General features: G+C 44.5%; 2 protein-coding genes and 1 long non-coding RNA gene across 22 annotated transcripts in view; 1 reads left to right on the forward strand and 2 right to left on the reverse strand.

Moving 5' to 3' along the window:
• Window positions 1-10,051, reverse strand: part of KLHL8 (kelch like family member 8) — a 30,575-nt gene extending 20,524 nt beyond the window's left edge. For 4 of the 18 annotated variants that reach the window (XR_014515548.1, XM_083458765.1, XM_083458767.1 and 1 more), the window contains exon 1: window positions 2,475-2,612. The gene's annotated coding sequence lies outside the window, so the exon portion shown is untranslated. Of the gene's footprint in view, window positions 1-77; window positions 1,356-2,423; window positions 2,673-8,416; window positions 8,602-9,475 lie in introns of those variants that run through there. The other 14 variants (XM_083458761.1, XM_083458771.1, XM_083458773.1 and 11 more) reach the window with 13 other exon arrangements.
• Window positions 1-16,819, reverse strand: part of LOC310685915 (17-beta-hydroxysteroid dehydrogenase 13-like) — a 162,010-nt gene that overhangs the window by 131,080 nt on the left and 14,111 nt on the right. For 2 of the 3 annotated variants that reach the window (XM_083459030.1, XM_083459031.1), the window contains 2 exons: window positions 16,550-16,660; window positions 14,027-14,785 (listed from right to left, as the gene is read on the reverse strand). In XM_083459030.1, the coding sequence (XP_083315156.1) occupies window positions 14,722-14,785; window positions 16,550-16,660 (175 nt within the window). In that variant the 3' untranslated portion in view covers window positions 14,027-14,721. Of the gene's footprint in view, window positions 1-14,026; window positions 14,786-16,549; window positions 16,661-16,819 lie in introns of those variants that run through there. The other variant, XR_014515601.1, reaches the window with a different exon arrangement.
• LOC310686038 lies at window positions 2,812-7,486 on the forward strand. Its single transcript, XR_014515667.1, has 2 exons — window positions 2,812-3,014; window positions 6,380-7,486. It is a non-coding gene; the product is annotated as an uncharacterized lncRNA (long non-coding RNA).

Here is a 16,819-nt window from a genome sequence, read left to right on the forward strand (position 1 = left end):
AGCGCATTGAAAAACGGAAAACCCTTTCGTCTAGCGGGTTTTTCGTCTTGCGAGGCATTCGTCTTGCGGGGCACCACTGTATATGTACAGCCTTAAAAAGGAAACCATGTTATAGACACAGCCTATCTTTAACATATTTGCTTCACCCCTGATTTATTACATACGTGGCCAACTTCAGGGAGGGAGGACTGTAGCATGACAAAATAACAGGAGGGTCCACAGGCCCAGTTACAGCATTAAATCTTATCTGCCGTTTTCCCTGTCTCTCCTGCTCTGCACTACTGCTGTTTGGTTCTTAGTTCTGCAGACCAAATACTACAGCAAGGCCACGATACATCAGTGCATGGGAGAGGGAAAGAGACTGGATACACATTTACTGCAGCATAGACAATGTGCAATTGAATGACACACTTTCACACTGTGGACTTCAGGTGCACTTCCCAAAGAGGCTGTATATTATTCAATATATTTATGTCAGGCTTTTACAAGAAGGCTGCACAAGGCAGCTTGCAATTAAAACATTAATTGACAAGACAAATCACCCCCCCCAAAAAAAGCTTGGCAGTTCCACTTAAAGGCCATAAGCAGGGGGAGGCCAAGTTGAGTTCTCACAGGAGGAAATTCCACAAGTGAAAAATCTGTGTTCTTGCTTTCCACCAACAGGATCAACCTTATCACGCCTCCAAGGCCAATCTTAAAAGATCTGACCAGTTGAGTCTGGGCAGTCTTTCAAATAAACTGTTCCCAAACCATTCAGGGTTTTAAGAGTTAGTATCAGCACTTACAATGAGCATGGAAACAATGCATAACCTGATGCAAATTGGTGCAATATGATCAAACTGGGACTGAAGTAGTGTACACCACACTCAGTTTTCAGTACTATATGGAAAACAGAAGTACATTCTCTAAATGAGGAACTAAATGAAGATCTGCTTTCAACATGGAAAACTACATAAAAACATTTCATGGTTATAGTCATAGCCCAGAGCATTGTGATTAATGGCACTGATGTTATGCACCTGGAAATCGGGAAGTCTTGCTTAGGTATGAAAATTGATGCTTAAACTGTAGTATTCACTGCATTTACATTCATCATAAGGGCATTAGACTCAATCTCAGGGCCGGGGTTTTGAGTCCCACATTGGCCAAGATTTCTGCACTGCAGGGGGTTGCACTAAATGACCCTCCAACTCTACAACTCTATTATTCTATTCAAGTGAAATGTAATGTAATGGAAGCAGCAATGACACAAGACAAAAAGCAACTGGGATTATAATAACACAACAATATGCAAGAGCTTAAATGCCACCAGCTCAACTCTTTCTACATTGTATCCAAAAATATAGAGAGAGCCCATCTATGGAATGTGTGATGTTTCTGACCCAAATACCCACTGTATTTTACAGAATTCACTAACCAGGAAGCACATAATCAATCTGTAAAGGAAACAAACCTGAGTAGCACCAGGAAACATTAGCTGAAAGAAAATTAGTAAAATGTTCAAATTATATGTGTCTACAGTGATGTAATTTTCCCTCCTCTTTATACATTTCCTCCATTTATCTTTCATTCTCTAAAATTGAGACTCGTAAATGAGCAATTCACATTTAAACCTAGTTCTTGATTTTTTTCATTTCCTTCCCCCTCATATGTCTGCTCTGCCCTTCACCAGTTTCACGCATTTCTACATTATTCCTTCTGCTCTATTTCACTCCGACGACAAGGGAAAAGAGAACCAGCTTTTATCCTAACAACCAAGGAACACCCCCTCAGCTCAGCAAAAGCAGAAACAATTGCATTCCGCCAACTCCATCATCATCATCATCATCACCAACAGCAGCAGCAGCATCACCTCTCGCACCCAAGGTAAACCACGTGCAAAAAACAACCCCCCCAGTGGCGTAGCGTGGGGGGTGCAGGGGGGCCGGCTGCACCGGGCGCAACATCTGGGGGTTAGGGGGCGCAAATCCACGGGTTAGGGGGCGCAAATCCACGGGTTAGGGGGCGCAAATCCACGGGTTAGGGGGCGCAAATCCACGGGTTAGGGGGCGCAAATCCACGGGTTAGGGGGCACAAATCCACGGGTTAGGGGGCGCAAATTACTTGCCTTGCCCCGGGTGCTGACAACCCACGCTACGCCACTGCCCCCCCAGCTTTAGCACCCTGACGACCCCTTCCTTCCCAAGGAGCGGTGCCCCTGCCTTAAAAACACCCCTCCCTCCTCCCCATCTATAACTTGGACCAGCCCCAAGAACTGCTTTACCCTACCAGGACTAAAACCAGAAACGCATAAATGAATGGTTGCGAGTTGCTGTTAGTTGTTTTTTTAAAACGGGGCATTTCTTCTGAGCATGCACAGAGTGCTCCTGATGAGCAACCCTCAAATGTACAGGACTGAGGGAGCACGCCTTGCTGTAGCCCACCTTCCACAGCCCCCTTCTGCCTCTCTCCTTCCTCGGCTCCAGCCTCCTTACCACGCCAATTCCCTGCCTCCCTCCTTGGTGCAGCCAAGGTAGTTGCACCTCAGCAGCCGTTACCTCCGGCGCGCGCGCTCCCTACCTTCCGCGCGCGCAGCCCAAAACATACACAAATACACACACACACTCTCAGGCATATATGCACGGAGGACGCGGCCAACAGCGCATGCGCCCAGCCCGGATCCGACGGAGACGTATCTGGAGAGAGGGAGGGGGGAGGCGTGTCAAGGAAGCGCACCGAGCCGGGTGAAAGGAGGAGGAGCGAGGAGATGGGGACCGCGCGCATGGGCTCTGGGCTCGAGCCCAAACCCGTGGGCTGCGCGCGCACGCTCTCCTTATGGCCGTTAACGGCTGTTCAATTACCAAACACGCCCCCCCCACCCCGGCCTCCTGGAGAGAGAGAGTCGCCCGCCGCCCGCCTGAGGGGAGGGGGGAAATACTGTTTTTCTGCGCATGCGTCGAGTATGTACGCCTCACTAGCTCGAAACGCAGCGAGGTTGTCCGTCTTTGTATGTCGCTTCCTCTGCTGCGTTTTAAGTCAGTCCACTGAATTCAATGGGATTTACAGCTTTAAATTTTTCACGCTTAACCGGGTGGATGGGATGCACGACCCCCCCCCCGCCCCATGTCAGACGTTTGAAACGTTTCCTAGAATAGAATCATAGAATCACAGAGTTGGAAGAGACCACAAGGGCCATCAAGTCCAACCCCCTGCCAAGCAGGAAACACCATCAGAGCACTCCTGACATATGGTTGTCAAGCCTCTGCTTAAAGACCTCCAAAAAAGGAGACTCCACCACACTCCTTGGCAGCAAATTCCACTGTCGAACAGCTCTTACTGTCAGGAAGTTCTTCCGAATGTTTAGGTGGAATCTTCTTTCTTGTAGTTTGGATCCATTGCTCCGTGTCCGCTTCTCTGGAGCAGCAGAAAACAACCTTTCTCCCTCCTCTATGTGACACCCTTTTATATATTTGAACATGGCTATCATATCACCCCTTAACCTCCTCTTCTCCAGGCTAAACATGCCCAGCTCCCTTAGCCGTTCCTCATAAGGCATCGTTTCCAGGCCTTTGACCATTTTGGTTGCCCTCCTCTGGACACGTTCCAGTTTGTCAGTGTCCTTCTTGAATTGTGGTGCCCAGAACTGGACACAGTACTCCAGGTGTGGTCTGACCAGAGCAGAATACAGTGGCACTATTACTTCCCTTGATCTAGATGCTATACTCCTATTGATGCAGCCCAGAATTGCATTGGCTTTTTTAGCTGCCGCGTCACACTGTTGGCTCATGTCAAGTTTGTGGTCAACCAAGACTCCTAGATCCTTTTCACATGTACTGCTCTCAAGCCAGGTGTCACCCATCTTGTATTTGTGCCTCTCATTTTTTTTGCCCAAGTGCAATACTTTACATTTCTCCTTGTTAAAATTCATCTTGTTTGTTTTGGCCCAGTTCTCTAATCTGTCAAGGTCGTTTTGAAGTGTGATCCTGTCCTCTGGGGTGTTAGCCACCCCTCCCAGTTTGGTGTCATCTGCAAATTTGATCAGGATGCCCTTGAGTCCATCATCGAAGTCGTTGATAAAGATGTTGAATAAAACTGGGCCCAAGACAGAACCCTGTGGCACCCCACTAGTCACTCTTCCTCTGTTGCCACACATTTTGATTTAAATCGAGAGTGAATTGGCTTGGGCAAAGGGAAAACACATCAAAACTCCAGCGTTTCATAATAAAATAAGAGATTGTTGCATTTATATCCCACCTTTTCTCCTCCCAAGCAGTTCAAGGTGGTGCACGTGGTATAATCACCATCCTCACAACAACCCTGTGAGGTAGGGTAGGCTAGGAGGCAGCAACTGGCCCAACGGAGCATGTGATGGTGAGCTTTCATGGCCAAGTGGGGAATTTGAACCTTGGTCTCCCCCAGGTCCCTGTCTGACACTTTAACCACTACAACCACACATAGGGATTGTGTCACTTCATTTGACCTGTCCAATAACTTGTATAACTAAGAACTAGTGTCTGCATGTGCTTTTTTCCCCTCCTCCCTCTCACTGACTTTCCTTTTTGTGTTGTGTCTTTTTGATGGTAAACGTGATAGCAGGGATTGTCATTCTACTATATTTGCAACCTGCTCTTGAGAGCCTTTCTTCAGCTCCAAATAATAGCCTGCTCCCTGCTCCAAATAATAGCATTTAATTGTCATGAGTGTCAGTACTTTATAGTCATATTTTCAGTATTGGGGGCTGTGGTGATGAGGGATGACCACCTAGACGCAGATATCTACTTTGCCTACCCCTTTCCCTCTCTTATGGTGCTGAGTTCCAGATGTTAGAATTCCTACCTTAATGGGATTACGAGTTTTTGAAAAGAGTTAAGCACCCTTTTACCAAAGCACCACATCCCCAGTTCCCAAGGCAGCTCTGCGGGCCTTCTAATTAGCGCACTAAAAATAGGAGGGATGGTCTGGTTTATCCAGTTTCTTCTGCCTGTGTCTGCAGACAACTTGGAATCTTTGTTGAGCTATTTGGACCAAACTGGTGAAGTGGGTGTGTGGAAATATGATCCTATTCAGTCACATACACTCTTGTCAATCTGTGCAGACACCAGTGGCCTAGGGTGAAAAGCAGTGTGGTGTAGTGGTTGAGAGTGGTAGTCTTGTAATCTGGGGAACCGGGTTCTCGTCTCCGCTCCTCCACATGCAGCTGCTGGGTGACCTTGGGCCAGTCACACTTCTTTGAAGTCTCTCAGCCCCACTCACCTCACAGAGTGTTTGTTGTGGGGGAGGAAGGGAAAGGAGAATGTTAGCCGCTTTGAGACTCCTTAAAGGGAGTGAAAGGCGGGATATCAAATCCAAACTCTTCTTCTTCTTCTTCTTCTCAGCATTGAGCAGATGCAAGGCAGATGCATGTTGTAAGATGCTTTTGTCAGGTTGTATCTCCATTCAAATATCACCTAAATCACCATAGCTGTGATACGATATTATAGGTAGCTTCTACAGCTTCTTGAGACAGGCTTATACAGCCATTTAACTAGGCCACCAGGGGTTTGGTAACCTATTGTTTTTGCTAGTTTCTTGGGTCACCATGCATCAGAACCAAAAGAGCCCTGCTCATTCCAGCCAGGCCAGCATCCTCTTTACCACAGTGACCAGCATCTTTTTCAACCCATGGACCACTTTCCGTTCCTGAGCAACCTTCCAATGGCTACATGGTGTCAGAGGCAAAAGTGAGAAGAGCAACAAATGCATATTTTACTTGCACACACATTTCTGTCCTCTAGCCAGACAAATGAGAGGCTTTATCTCAAGGACACATTCCAGCCAGGGGCATACTTAGGGGTTCGGCAGGCTGGTGTCCTCTAAGGCTGCAGGCTCAGAAGGGCGCAAAAATCGCACCACTCTGCCTCAAAGTGGCCAGAAGCCTGCCCGACAGTATTGCAGCAACCTTACAGGACCCTCTCCCTAGTCAGCCAGCAGCCCTGTTAGAATTATGAGCAAGGCTCAGAGGGAAGAAAGAGCCTAGGTATGCTTCTGGTCACTGGTGGTACACAAAAGGCGAAAGGCAATGAAAAGCAAACTTTTACAGTTTCTGCACCATGGTCTCTCCTGGCTTTGGAGGTCCAGATACATCTCCTTGCCAAAGGTGCAAGGGAGCCTAGGTATACCTCTGATTCCAGCCAGACAAAAAATATTAAAGCACTTGGGGTGTGAAGGAGGTCCAGTGAGAGGTGATGCTTGGGAAAAGTTCCAAGGATAAAGATTTGAGCCTTCCCACTCCTGAAATTCCCCACATGAGCTAGAATGTTTCCAGAAAGCTCACAACCAGGGCATCAAGGCAATAGCTCTTCCCTGCTGTTTCCCCCACAACTGGTTAAAAGTAGTAACCCTTTCCTTTTTGTTCTTCAAGGTGCAGTTACTTGTTGGCCCTGTGCCCAATGCCTAATTCAGCTATTGACAATTGATGGGGTGGAGTCAACAGTTGCTAGCAAGCTTTTTGCACAACAAGCGCCTGATCTGGAACTGTCTATCTGAACAGCAGAATTTGGAATTGCCCCACCAGTTCCCTTGCAGACCTACAAACACTTAACAGTGCCAGTTTTAGAACTAGCAGCCTGCTCTTGCCTTACATAAAAGTAGAGGTGTCTGTGCCCTCCTTTATATATAGTCACTCTAGCAGGAAGTGAAAGATTTTTTCAAAGCACAGGCAGAAACGGTGTGAAAAGGGAAATGGAGACTCTTTCTTTATGAACAATGTGAATGGCCCACTTAAGCAATCTGAGCAATGTCTACTGTACAGGAAAAGCAGGAATTTGCACCTAGTTAACAATAGGCAAGCTGAGCCTATTTTTGCTCTGACATTTCCAGCTGACTCTGCCATGCACAAGTGCTATATGTGACTCCTCTCAAACAGTAGGCACAGCTGACATGAATGACCCTGGTTTCAGTGTCCTATACCTTCTCAGTTGCTGAAGAATGCTGGGAGGTCACAGGAAGTAACAGTGGCCCACGGACAAGGCTAATCCTTACATGCCGCTTCCCATTCCTGTTCAGGAATCATGAAAGGAATGTTACCACTCTTATTGTTGGTCCATTAGCTCAGCAAATATTTATTTGTATGGTAGGTAGCATTTGGGGGATGCTGACTCTTGTCACAAAATGTTAGCCAGTTCTGTCTGAGCACCTATGGGTAAAATTTATTTAGATATACAAGTGAGACCTTCAAGAAAGAAGAAAAAAGGTTGTTGTGTGGAGTGCTGCTGTTCAAAGTGTCCAGCCAGTCATGCCCTCTTCAGGATACTCCATTCCATTCTATCACACACACACACACACACTTTCTGCTTAGGGGTCGTCGTCCCCGTACTTCTGAAAACTTGCCTATTAAACATTAGGCAGGCACCAAAGCTATATATTGTTTTAGATGCCTGCTAAAGACTTCTGTTTATTCCAGCAAGCCCACCCAGACATGTAATATAGTTATGCATACATACTTGTTTTTAAAATTTTGCTGATTTGATCTGTGTATTATTGATAGTTATTTTGTATATAACACAGGAAGCCATTATGAAGCAGTGGATCAACTGTTGTATCAAATGTTACCAATATGACTTTGTCATGTCAGTCCCAAGATTATCAATAATATAGTCCATTCATTATCCAAACTATCACCTAGCTGTCCCAGAAACCAATATAAACATACTTTGATTTCCATTACTGAAGTTAGATCACACCTGAAATCTAAAAAAAGTTGTTTAGTGATGACTGTTAGGAGCTGCTGATATCAGGTTAAACTCGTTTTTGTTCCAAACTCAGGCTTTTGTTAGTTATTTGAAAGGATTGCTTGCTACTGTAAGAAAGAAGCATTTGTGTGAAGTGTGATTTTTAGCCAGGAAAGCTTCACACATGCACTCAGAAGCTTATTTATTTTTTGTCTGTGTGATACACTTGTAAGAGCGGTATGACGCATGTGCAATTGGATTGATCATGCATATTTTTAGAATACCTTTCCACCTAGAGATTGGTCTGAGGGTACGTGATGTTGTTACATTGCATAAGCTGTCTGATGCCGAAAGATCACAGAGTTTTCTTAGCCCAAATATCTTGGTTTTCTTTTTGAAAGTCAAGCTTTGGTAACTCTGTCTATGTCCTTTTAGCTTAGTCTAGTGGAACTACATTAATTTACCTAACTGAGGGAAGCATGCAGTGGTTGCGTTCACACAGCACCACGATAATGGTTTGCTGCAAATCTGCAAAGCACTCTTGCTTGCTTGCTGCCAGCTAGTGAGCAAGAGCAATGTGAGTGAGTGTCTCCGCTTTAGAAATATATATATATATATATTTAAATGCCCAGTAGCACCTTAGAGACTAACTAAGTTTGTTCTTGGTATGAGCTTTCGTGTGCATGCACACTTTTTCAGACCTACCTGAATCTTCTTCAGCTACCTACCTGAATCTGTCTCCACTTTAATCCAGGATGTGTGGAATGGTGAGCTGCTTCCTTTTGTGTGTGTTAGCCTTGCTTTTGTGCTTGCTTGCTCTCCCATTGTGTGGTGCGTTGCATTTAGGTCAGTAAACCGACAGGGCATCTTTGGCTACGGGTGTCCTTGTGGAGCTGGTGGTACATTCTCCTAACTGGAAATAAAGTAAGCAAGTGCACGCACAGTTGGACACCACTGGCTTTTCTTCCCATGTGCTTGGGCGCATGTGACAGAAAACCTTTCCTTGGTAGGAAAATGACATAGTGGTGGGGCACCATTCTATAGTTCACCTCAGGTCACAAAATGTATTGGGCTGACTCGGGGTTAATCCCATTCCCTAGGAAGGAGGAGCAAAAGTGGAGCAATCTGAGCACAGGTTGAAACGTTACCTTTCTATTGAGGCTTTTGCTGGTTATTGATGCCAACCATTCATTGTAAAAACAATTCTGACTATCAATAGTGCTTGTTTAATTTATAATATTTTAATGCATTCTGTTGTATTAAGGTTGTGAAAAGTATGAGATGTTTGCCTAAGAGACACTATATAAATACTTTTTATAAATAAATACGCTATATAAATACTTTTTATAAATATTTTTTAATGAATAACTTGGAAGGCCCTCCAGACGTTGTTTGATGCCAGCTCACATCAGCCTCAGCCAACAACAGGTGTGATCGGAATGGTGGTGCAACAACATCTAGAGAGAAACAGACTCCCCATCCTTGAGCTACAGGGACATTTGTCAGGGCAAACAAGGCACAATTTTATGGAACAAAGTCTATGATGTATCCAGATGGATCAAAGTCAAACAAACAACAGGACCATGAAAAGGTCAGAAGCAAATCTGAAAGACCGGGAGGAGGAATTACCATCAATGTCAATAAAGGGCAGCTTGTGGAGAAACAGGAAATTGTTCAGAAATGAGAGCACCAATACTCAGCATTTTGTAATCTTTAACCTGGGAGGGGAAATCTGTGGCCCTCCAAACGTTGCTGAAACAAAATTCCCATAATCTTTGATCACCTACCATGTTGGCTGGGGTTGATGGGAGAAACACACATTCCTCATTCCTCCTTTGCACACATGTTTCCTAATGCTCCCCTTCAATTTAAGGCTTAGGATGAGGTTCAATTTAGTTGAAATAGGAAGGAGAGAGGAAAGACTTGTCTGTTGGTTATACTACAGAGCACTTAATCACCTCTCAGCCCACACCCCTTGGAGATGAAAAAGTGCATTCAGATTTGGCCCACTTAGCACCACAGTGAAAATGCTGACAGGCAGAATGAAGGACTGGCATATTTTTCTCCCTTCCCTGAAGCCCAGCCTTCAAAACAAACAAAGGCATACTTTGCCCAGCTTGGTTGCTATAGTGAATCCATGGAAACAGCTGCACCCCTTAGATGCAGGCAGAAACTGAAAGCTGCCGCTGTAGCATGCCATCAGAAACCTACTGCTGCCTGCATGACACTCTGACCACATGCATCTTTTGTTGTTGTTTAGTCGTTTAGCGGTGTCCGACTCTTCATGACTCCATGGACCAGAGCATGCCATGCACTCCTGTCTTCCACTGCCTCCCGCAGTTTGGTCAAACTCATGTTAGTAGCTTCAAGAACATTGTCCAACCATCTTGTCCTCTGTCGTCCCCTTCTCCTTGTGCCCTCCATCTTTCTCAACATAGAAGAAGAAGAAGAAGAAGAAGAAGAAGAAGAAGAAGAAGAAGAAGAGGAGGAGGAGGAGGAGTTTGGATTTGATATCCCGCCTTTCACTCCCCTTCAGGAGTCTCAAAGCGGCTAACATTCTCCTTGCCCTTCCTTCCCCACAACAAACACTCTGTGAGGTGAGTGGGGCTGAGAGACTTCACAGAAGTGTGACTGGCCCCCCAGCAGCTGCATGTGGAGGAGCGGAGACATGAACCCGGTTTCCCAGATTACGTGACTACCGCTCTTAACCACTACACCACACTGGCTCTCATCAGGGTCTTTCCCAGGGAGTCTTCTCTTCTCATGAGGTAGCCAAAGTATTGGAGCCTCAGCTTCAGGATCTGTCCTTCCAGAGGGCACTCAGGGCTGATTTCCTTCAGAATGGATAGGTTTGATCTTCTTGCAGTCCATGGGACTCTCAGGAGTCTCCTCCAGCACCATAATTCAAAAGCATCAATTCTTCGGCGATCTTTATGGTCCAGCTCTCACTTCCATACATCACTACTGGGAAAACCATAGCTTTAACTATACGGACCTTTGTTGGCAAGGTGATGTCTCTGCTTTTTAAGATGCTGTCTACGTTTGTCATCACTTTTCTCCCAAGAAGGAGGCATCTTTTAATTTTGTGACTACTGTCACCATCTGCAGTGATCATGGACATGCATCTTTTGTTGTTGTTGTTGTTTAGTCATTTAGTCATGTCTGACTCTTCGTGACCCCATGGACCAGAGCATGCCAGGCACTCCTGTCTTCCACTGCCTCCCGCATGCATCTTTACTCTAAAGCAAATCTTGCTGAACTCTGTGGTGCTTGCTTCCAGGTAAATGTCCATCAGAATGCACCTGTAGTGGGTGGCACATTTACACAGATGGACTGAGAGCTGCTCCTGGTCTTGTGTTCATATGGATTTCGGGCCACTGATGGGAAAGATAAGCTTGGGTGCATGTTAGCTGCATCATTACAACAACCAATAAGCCCTGGTTTTGTTTACTCACCTGCTGTGGCCATTAGCTGATCCTAAAAGCAAACAAGGTCTTAACACTTCTGCTTTTGTTTTGTTCTCACTCTGCATTTCCTAGGCTTTCCATGTGGAATGCAGTTTTAATGACACTGCAAAATGTCAACCAGCTGGGAGTGTTCTGCCCTTGGTCTTTACTACTCATTTGGTGTCCTGTTATGTAAGTATTACACAAACCCCTTGACATTCTTCAGCAAAGGACTGGGTGGGTTAGTTCGACTCAAGATGCAAAAGGCAGCTGTCACACAACCCCAATCATTTAAGTTCTCTGGTCAATTTCCAAACCTCCCTTGTTTGTAGAAGGCTATCATTTTTCAATGCAGATTGTAAGTAAAGAGTGCCACCTACTGAGCTCTGTCTGACATTTCCCAGAAATCAGGAATAAGTATATACACCTGCAGGCACAGCTTCTTCTTCCAGATTGTCATGTGAACATTGGCCCTAAGATATGTTAAAAGGCAATAATGATGTGCATTGATTTTTGAACAAGTGTTCTCTATTTCCCATATTTGGAGAGATAAATTGCTTTTCTGAAAAAAAAACCTGGTTTGTATGAACAACGTTTTGTTCCAACAGTCTGTAAAGCAATCTGAGCTCACGGGCAAGCCTGTCAAATTCAGGGTTTTCTTAATTTCTCAGTTTTTGAATTCTAAATGCAGTTCTCCACATTTCTGTATCAATTTGCATTTTTTAAAAATGGCCTAATGAAAATTGTCCGTATTTTTTTGCAAATTATACACATGTTGTGTGCAGATTTGCCTAATATACACATTTTTGTAAAGCAATGTTATGCCATTTTCACTCATATATGTATTTATATGCACTGTTTACACCAGTATATGCATTTTTGTACACATTACTGGGCTAGAGAGTTCAGATAAGTGTGCACTTTGAAGGATGACTGCATTTCAGTTTGTATATTGTTTCTTTAAAGTGTGGATCTGGTATTATGAAGATGATGTATAGATGGTATTTGACTCCTGTAAAATTAGCAAAGATGTATCATAATTGTGATAATACATGTTGGAAAAGGAAGGAACATTCTTTCATATGTGGTGGACCTGCCCCAAGGTGAAAGACTTCTGGGAAAAGATTTATAATGAATTGAAAAAAATGTTGAAATATACATTTATAAAGAAACCAGAGGCCTTTCTTCTTGGAATAACAGGTTTGGAATTGCCAAAGAAAGATGTTAAACTATTTTTGTATGCCACAACTGCGGCTCGTATTTTGTTAGCTAAAAAGTGGAAAACTCAAGAATTACCAACAGTAGAAGAATGGCAGATGAAGATGATGGATTTTTTGGAGCTAGCCGATCTAACCGGAAGAGCCTGTGACCAGAAGGAGGAGGAACACCACGAAGAATGGAAGAAATTTAATGATTATTTAGCTAAATTTGTTAAGCTAAATAACTGGAAATAGCTTCCAGATACTTAATGGGCTTAGGATTGTATTTATGTTAACTGATAAAATAATATGTTTAATACAAGAAGGAGAAGATTTAAAGATGTTAATGTTTAATTTAAAGGGTATCAAAATTGGGATTTGGAAAACCGTTATAAGGATATGCAATGAAATTCAACTAAGGGGAAACGAGGAAGTCGTTTTACAAAGTTAATAACTGTTGTTTTCAATAAGGTTATTGTCAAGGGCTGCCTCAGGTCTCAGCACACAAAAGACCAACGCCAAGCTCTTCTTATATACAAGGATGTTTATTGCAGTTCATTATTGGTTCCACAACCGAAGCGTGCAGCCCCGCGTCTCTTAGCCTTAGACGTTTGAAGTCCCCTCTGAATCGGTCCCGCCTCTACACCAGTTTAAGAGGCTTGTGCTAGTCCACCTCTTCCTGTCCTTCCTTTTCCGCAGGGTCTTTCTGCCCCCCTGGGTTCCTTCCCTCCTGCTTTCTCCTGACGCGGATTCCTCAGATGCCTGCTCCCCCCTCCTTCGTGCTTTGGGACCAGGCTCCTCCTCCGGGCTCTCTGCATTTCCGCGCGCCTCCACATTTGAACTTGGCGCGCGTTCGCTACCCCTGACCTTCCTCTTGACAGTTACACTACTCCCTGTACTACTCTCCGCCCCTTCCGGCAGGACGTCCTGCCTCGATCTCCTTCCCCTGTCTCCTTCCTGCTCTGCTCCGTGTGTCACACTGGGAACTCCACCCTCTTCACTCCGTTCCTGCTGGGAAGCCGGCCCCGATCTCCCACTCCCACTCGGGGTTTCCCTGCTGCTTCCCTGCTCCTGGCAAGTCCCCCCTGTGACCCCCCTTGGCTTGACCAGGGGCGCCCCCTTCTGGGAATCCTTCGATTCACTTGAGAGACTCATGGAAGACCTCAAGTCATTGTCATCCTCTTCCTCACTGTCCTGGGATTCTTCCCCATCGCTCTCCGTCTCCCCCCTCACCTGTGCCTCTGTCCCTGAACCCCTGACAGTTATGATTTATGTTTGTTATGTTTTGTTTGTTTTGTGTTTTTGTTTGCTGCTAATATTGTAAAAACCAATAAAATTTTTGGTAAAAAATAAAATAAAGTGTGGATCTGGTACGTTCAACTTTAAATGTTAACTGAATTGAATCTCTCCCCCACCTCTGTATCTGAGCCCAATAGTTAAATTGCCTATTAAATGTCTCTTATGAGAAATAAAAGCCCTTGAGCTTTTCTGAACACTCTTCTGCTTTCCCAGATACCTTTTTACTTCTTCCGGTAGGTTGTTATTTGAGCTGTTCTTTATGCATCCAGGAAACTTCCACCATCTTTGCAATCTACTGCTGCTCTAATTGTAATTTAAAGCTCTGGGTGGTTTTATTTTTCTGGGAAAGTTGTCATAGTTATAATCATGGCAACAAGCATTTTTGAAGAACCCGTTCTTTAGTAACTTAATATAATGAGTTTATTGGGGGGAAGGGGAAGATATAGCTGTGAAGAGCACATAGCAGATACTCCAAAGACTTTAACATGGCCCTGAGAAATTACAGCAGTTAAAATGTCCATTATTCCGGAACTTTTATTTTTCAGGTCTTGCCAGTTCATTACTTGCAATAAATAAGCTGCATAAAAGTGCTAAGCAGGAGGAGACCGCAGGTGCGATCTGATTGTGAGCATACCTGTTTTAGCATATGATAAAAGTGCTAAACACTGAGAAAATAGTATGTGTGTGGGGGGGAATTACATTCGCTTCTGTGAAGTGAAAATATATATCATAATTTGCATATTTGTTCATGGAACAGAAGAAATGCACACAAACATTATTTCCATCATATTGTGGAATTAAAGGTAAAGGGATCCCTGACCATTAGGTCCAGTCGTGGCTGACTCTGGGGTTGCAGCGCTCATCTCGCTTTACTGGCCGAGGGAGCCAGCGTACAGCTTCCGGGTCATGTGGCCAGCATGACTAAGCCGCTTCTGGCGAACCAGAGCAGCGCACGGAAACGCCGTTTACCTTCCCACCTATTGATCTACTTGCACTTTGATGTGCTTTCGAACTGCTAGGTTGGCAGGAGCATGGTGTAGTGGTTAAGAGCGGTGGACTCATTGTGGAATTAACCAATCATTTAATCATTTAAATACTTTGAAACAACATGACAGCATTCATGATGGTATTGTAAGCACGTTCTGGCAAACACCTAGAAGACATAATGGAGGAGTGGGGTTACAATGGTACAGAAAACACTTCTATATGATTCTTATGGTTAGAGCTATTTCAGAATTACAAAGAAAGATCACAACAATTATAATCTAATCAGTCTGATCTTGAAACACTGGCATTTATGGCTTATTTGTCTATTTATTTATTTATTGAATAAAATTTCTTTACTACTTGATTGTAAATAGTGGGTTACAAAACAAAACAAAAAGACACCTTGACCTCATTTTTTTGCATTTAAATATATATATATATATATATATATATATATATATATATATATATATATATATATATAAAATTATAAACCACTTTTTTGAGTAAAAATACTTTTGATGGGAAGTATAATAACCCAATGTGGAATAATGACAGTGGAGGCTGATGCCTCGTGGGCGGTAGGACGGAATGCAGGAAGGTGAACAACAATGATGAGCAGATCCGGCTAATTATGGTTTTGCCCATCCTCTTCTCTGCTGAGTTCTACAAAGGCAACACTGAGGCAAAGGAGGAGGAGGCTGATAGGCAGCAGTGGTGTAGCATGGGTTGTCAGCACCCGGGGCAAGGCAAGTAATTTGCACCCCCTAACCCGTGGATTTGCGCCCCCTAACCCTAACCCCCAGATGTTGCGCCCGGTGCGGCCGCCCCCCCCTGCACCCCCCACGCTACGCCACTGATAGGCAGTTCCACCCCCTAGGCTGGTTGTAAGGAGGTAGGCAGGCAGGGGCTAGCAGAGGGCAGACTGAGATTGATGGACAGTGCCTTACTTGTCCTAATGGAATAGGAATATCCATGGAATAATGATAATACTTCAAATCAGCACACACACTGTATATTCCTCAGAAAATGGAACTAATGTTTCCTGGGATCATACACACTGACAACAATGTCTTTTGGATAGTCAGACAAGCAACAGCAACAACAGCAGACAGAAGGAAGTACAGTGGTACCTCGGGTTACAGACGCTTCAGGTTACAGACTCCGCTAACCCAGAAATAGTACCTCAGGCTAAGAACTTTGCTTCAGGATGAGAACAGAAATCGCACAGCGGTGGCATGGCAGCAGCAGCGGGAGGCCCCATTAGCTAAAGTGGTGCTTCAGGTTAAGAACAGTTTCAGGTTAAGAACGGACCTCCGCAACGAATTAAGTTCTTAACCCAAAGTACCACTGTACTTTTTTTACACAGTACACAGTTAATCAGCTTCCACAAGAGGCCACCAACTTGGAAGACTTTAAATATTGAGGATAAGGCTTTCAGTGGCTATTGGACATTGCTGTTGTTTGACTCTCCAAAAGAAAACGCATCTGTTAAATCACTCAGAATAGCGGCACGCCCGACTGCTTGTCATGGAAGGCACCTGTCTGGGATAGCAGTCAAATTTCCTCAAGATAATCAGCCCAAATTATCCTGGTGCATTATAAAAGGTAGTAACATGGATCAGTGGCGTAGCGTGGGGGGTGCAGGGGGGGCCGGCCACACCGGGCGCAACATCTGGGGGTTAGGGTTAGGGGGCGCAAATCCACGGGTTAGAGGGCGCAAATTACTTGCCTTGCCCCGGGTGCTGACAACCCACGCTACGCCACTGACATGGATCCACCTTTTCCTATTTTAGCACCTACATCTTTGTCAACATCTTGACTCTCTAGTTATTAAATTGCAATATAAATAATTTGTATTGCCAAATAGAAAGCTTGGCTTACAGCCAGACAAATAGAACACCAGTTTCATTATATGCATTACACTTACTTCATAAGTTGGTGAAATTTGGCCCACCGTGGAACGAAAATCATTTTCTGGTTAGTAAGTATTCCTTCCATTAATGCTTTGGCTGAGTCTTCCACCTCTAACAAAGGGTACCTGAAGTTATAGGGAAAATAAATGTTTGATTGCTTATTCATTCCAATTTATAGCCTGCTTTGTTCAAAGACCAAATCCAGCTGTAACTACCATACAGACCCACAACCAAGTGTTGTGGTGTATTCCTACGCAAGTCCTGTGGAGCAACGGTGCTTCCAT

This window comes from Podarcis liolepis, assembly GCF_965112155.1.
Source record: "Podarcis liolepis genome assembly, chromosome: 9".
Taxonomy (NCBI): Eukaryota; Metazoa; Chordata; class Lepidosauria; order Squamata; family Lacertidae; genus Podarcis; species Podarcis liolepis.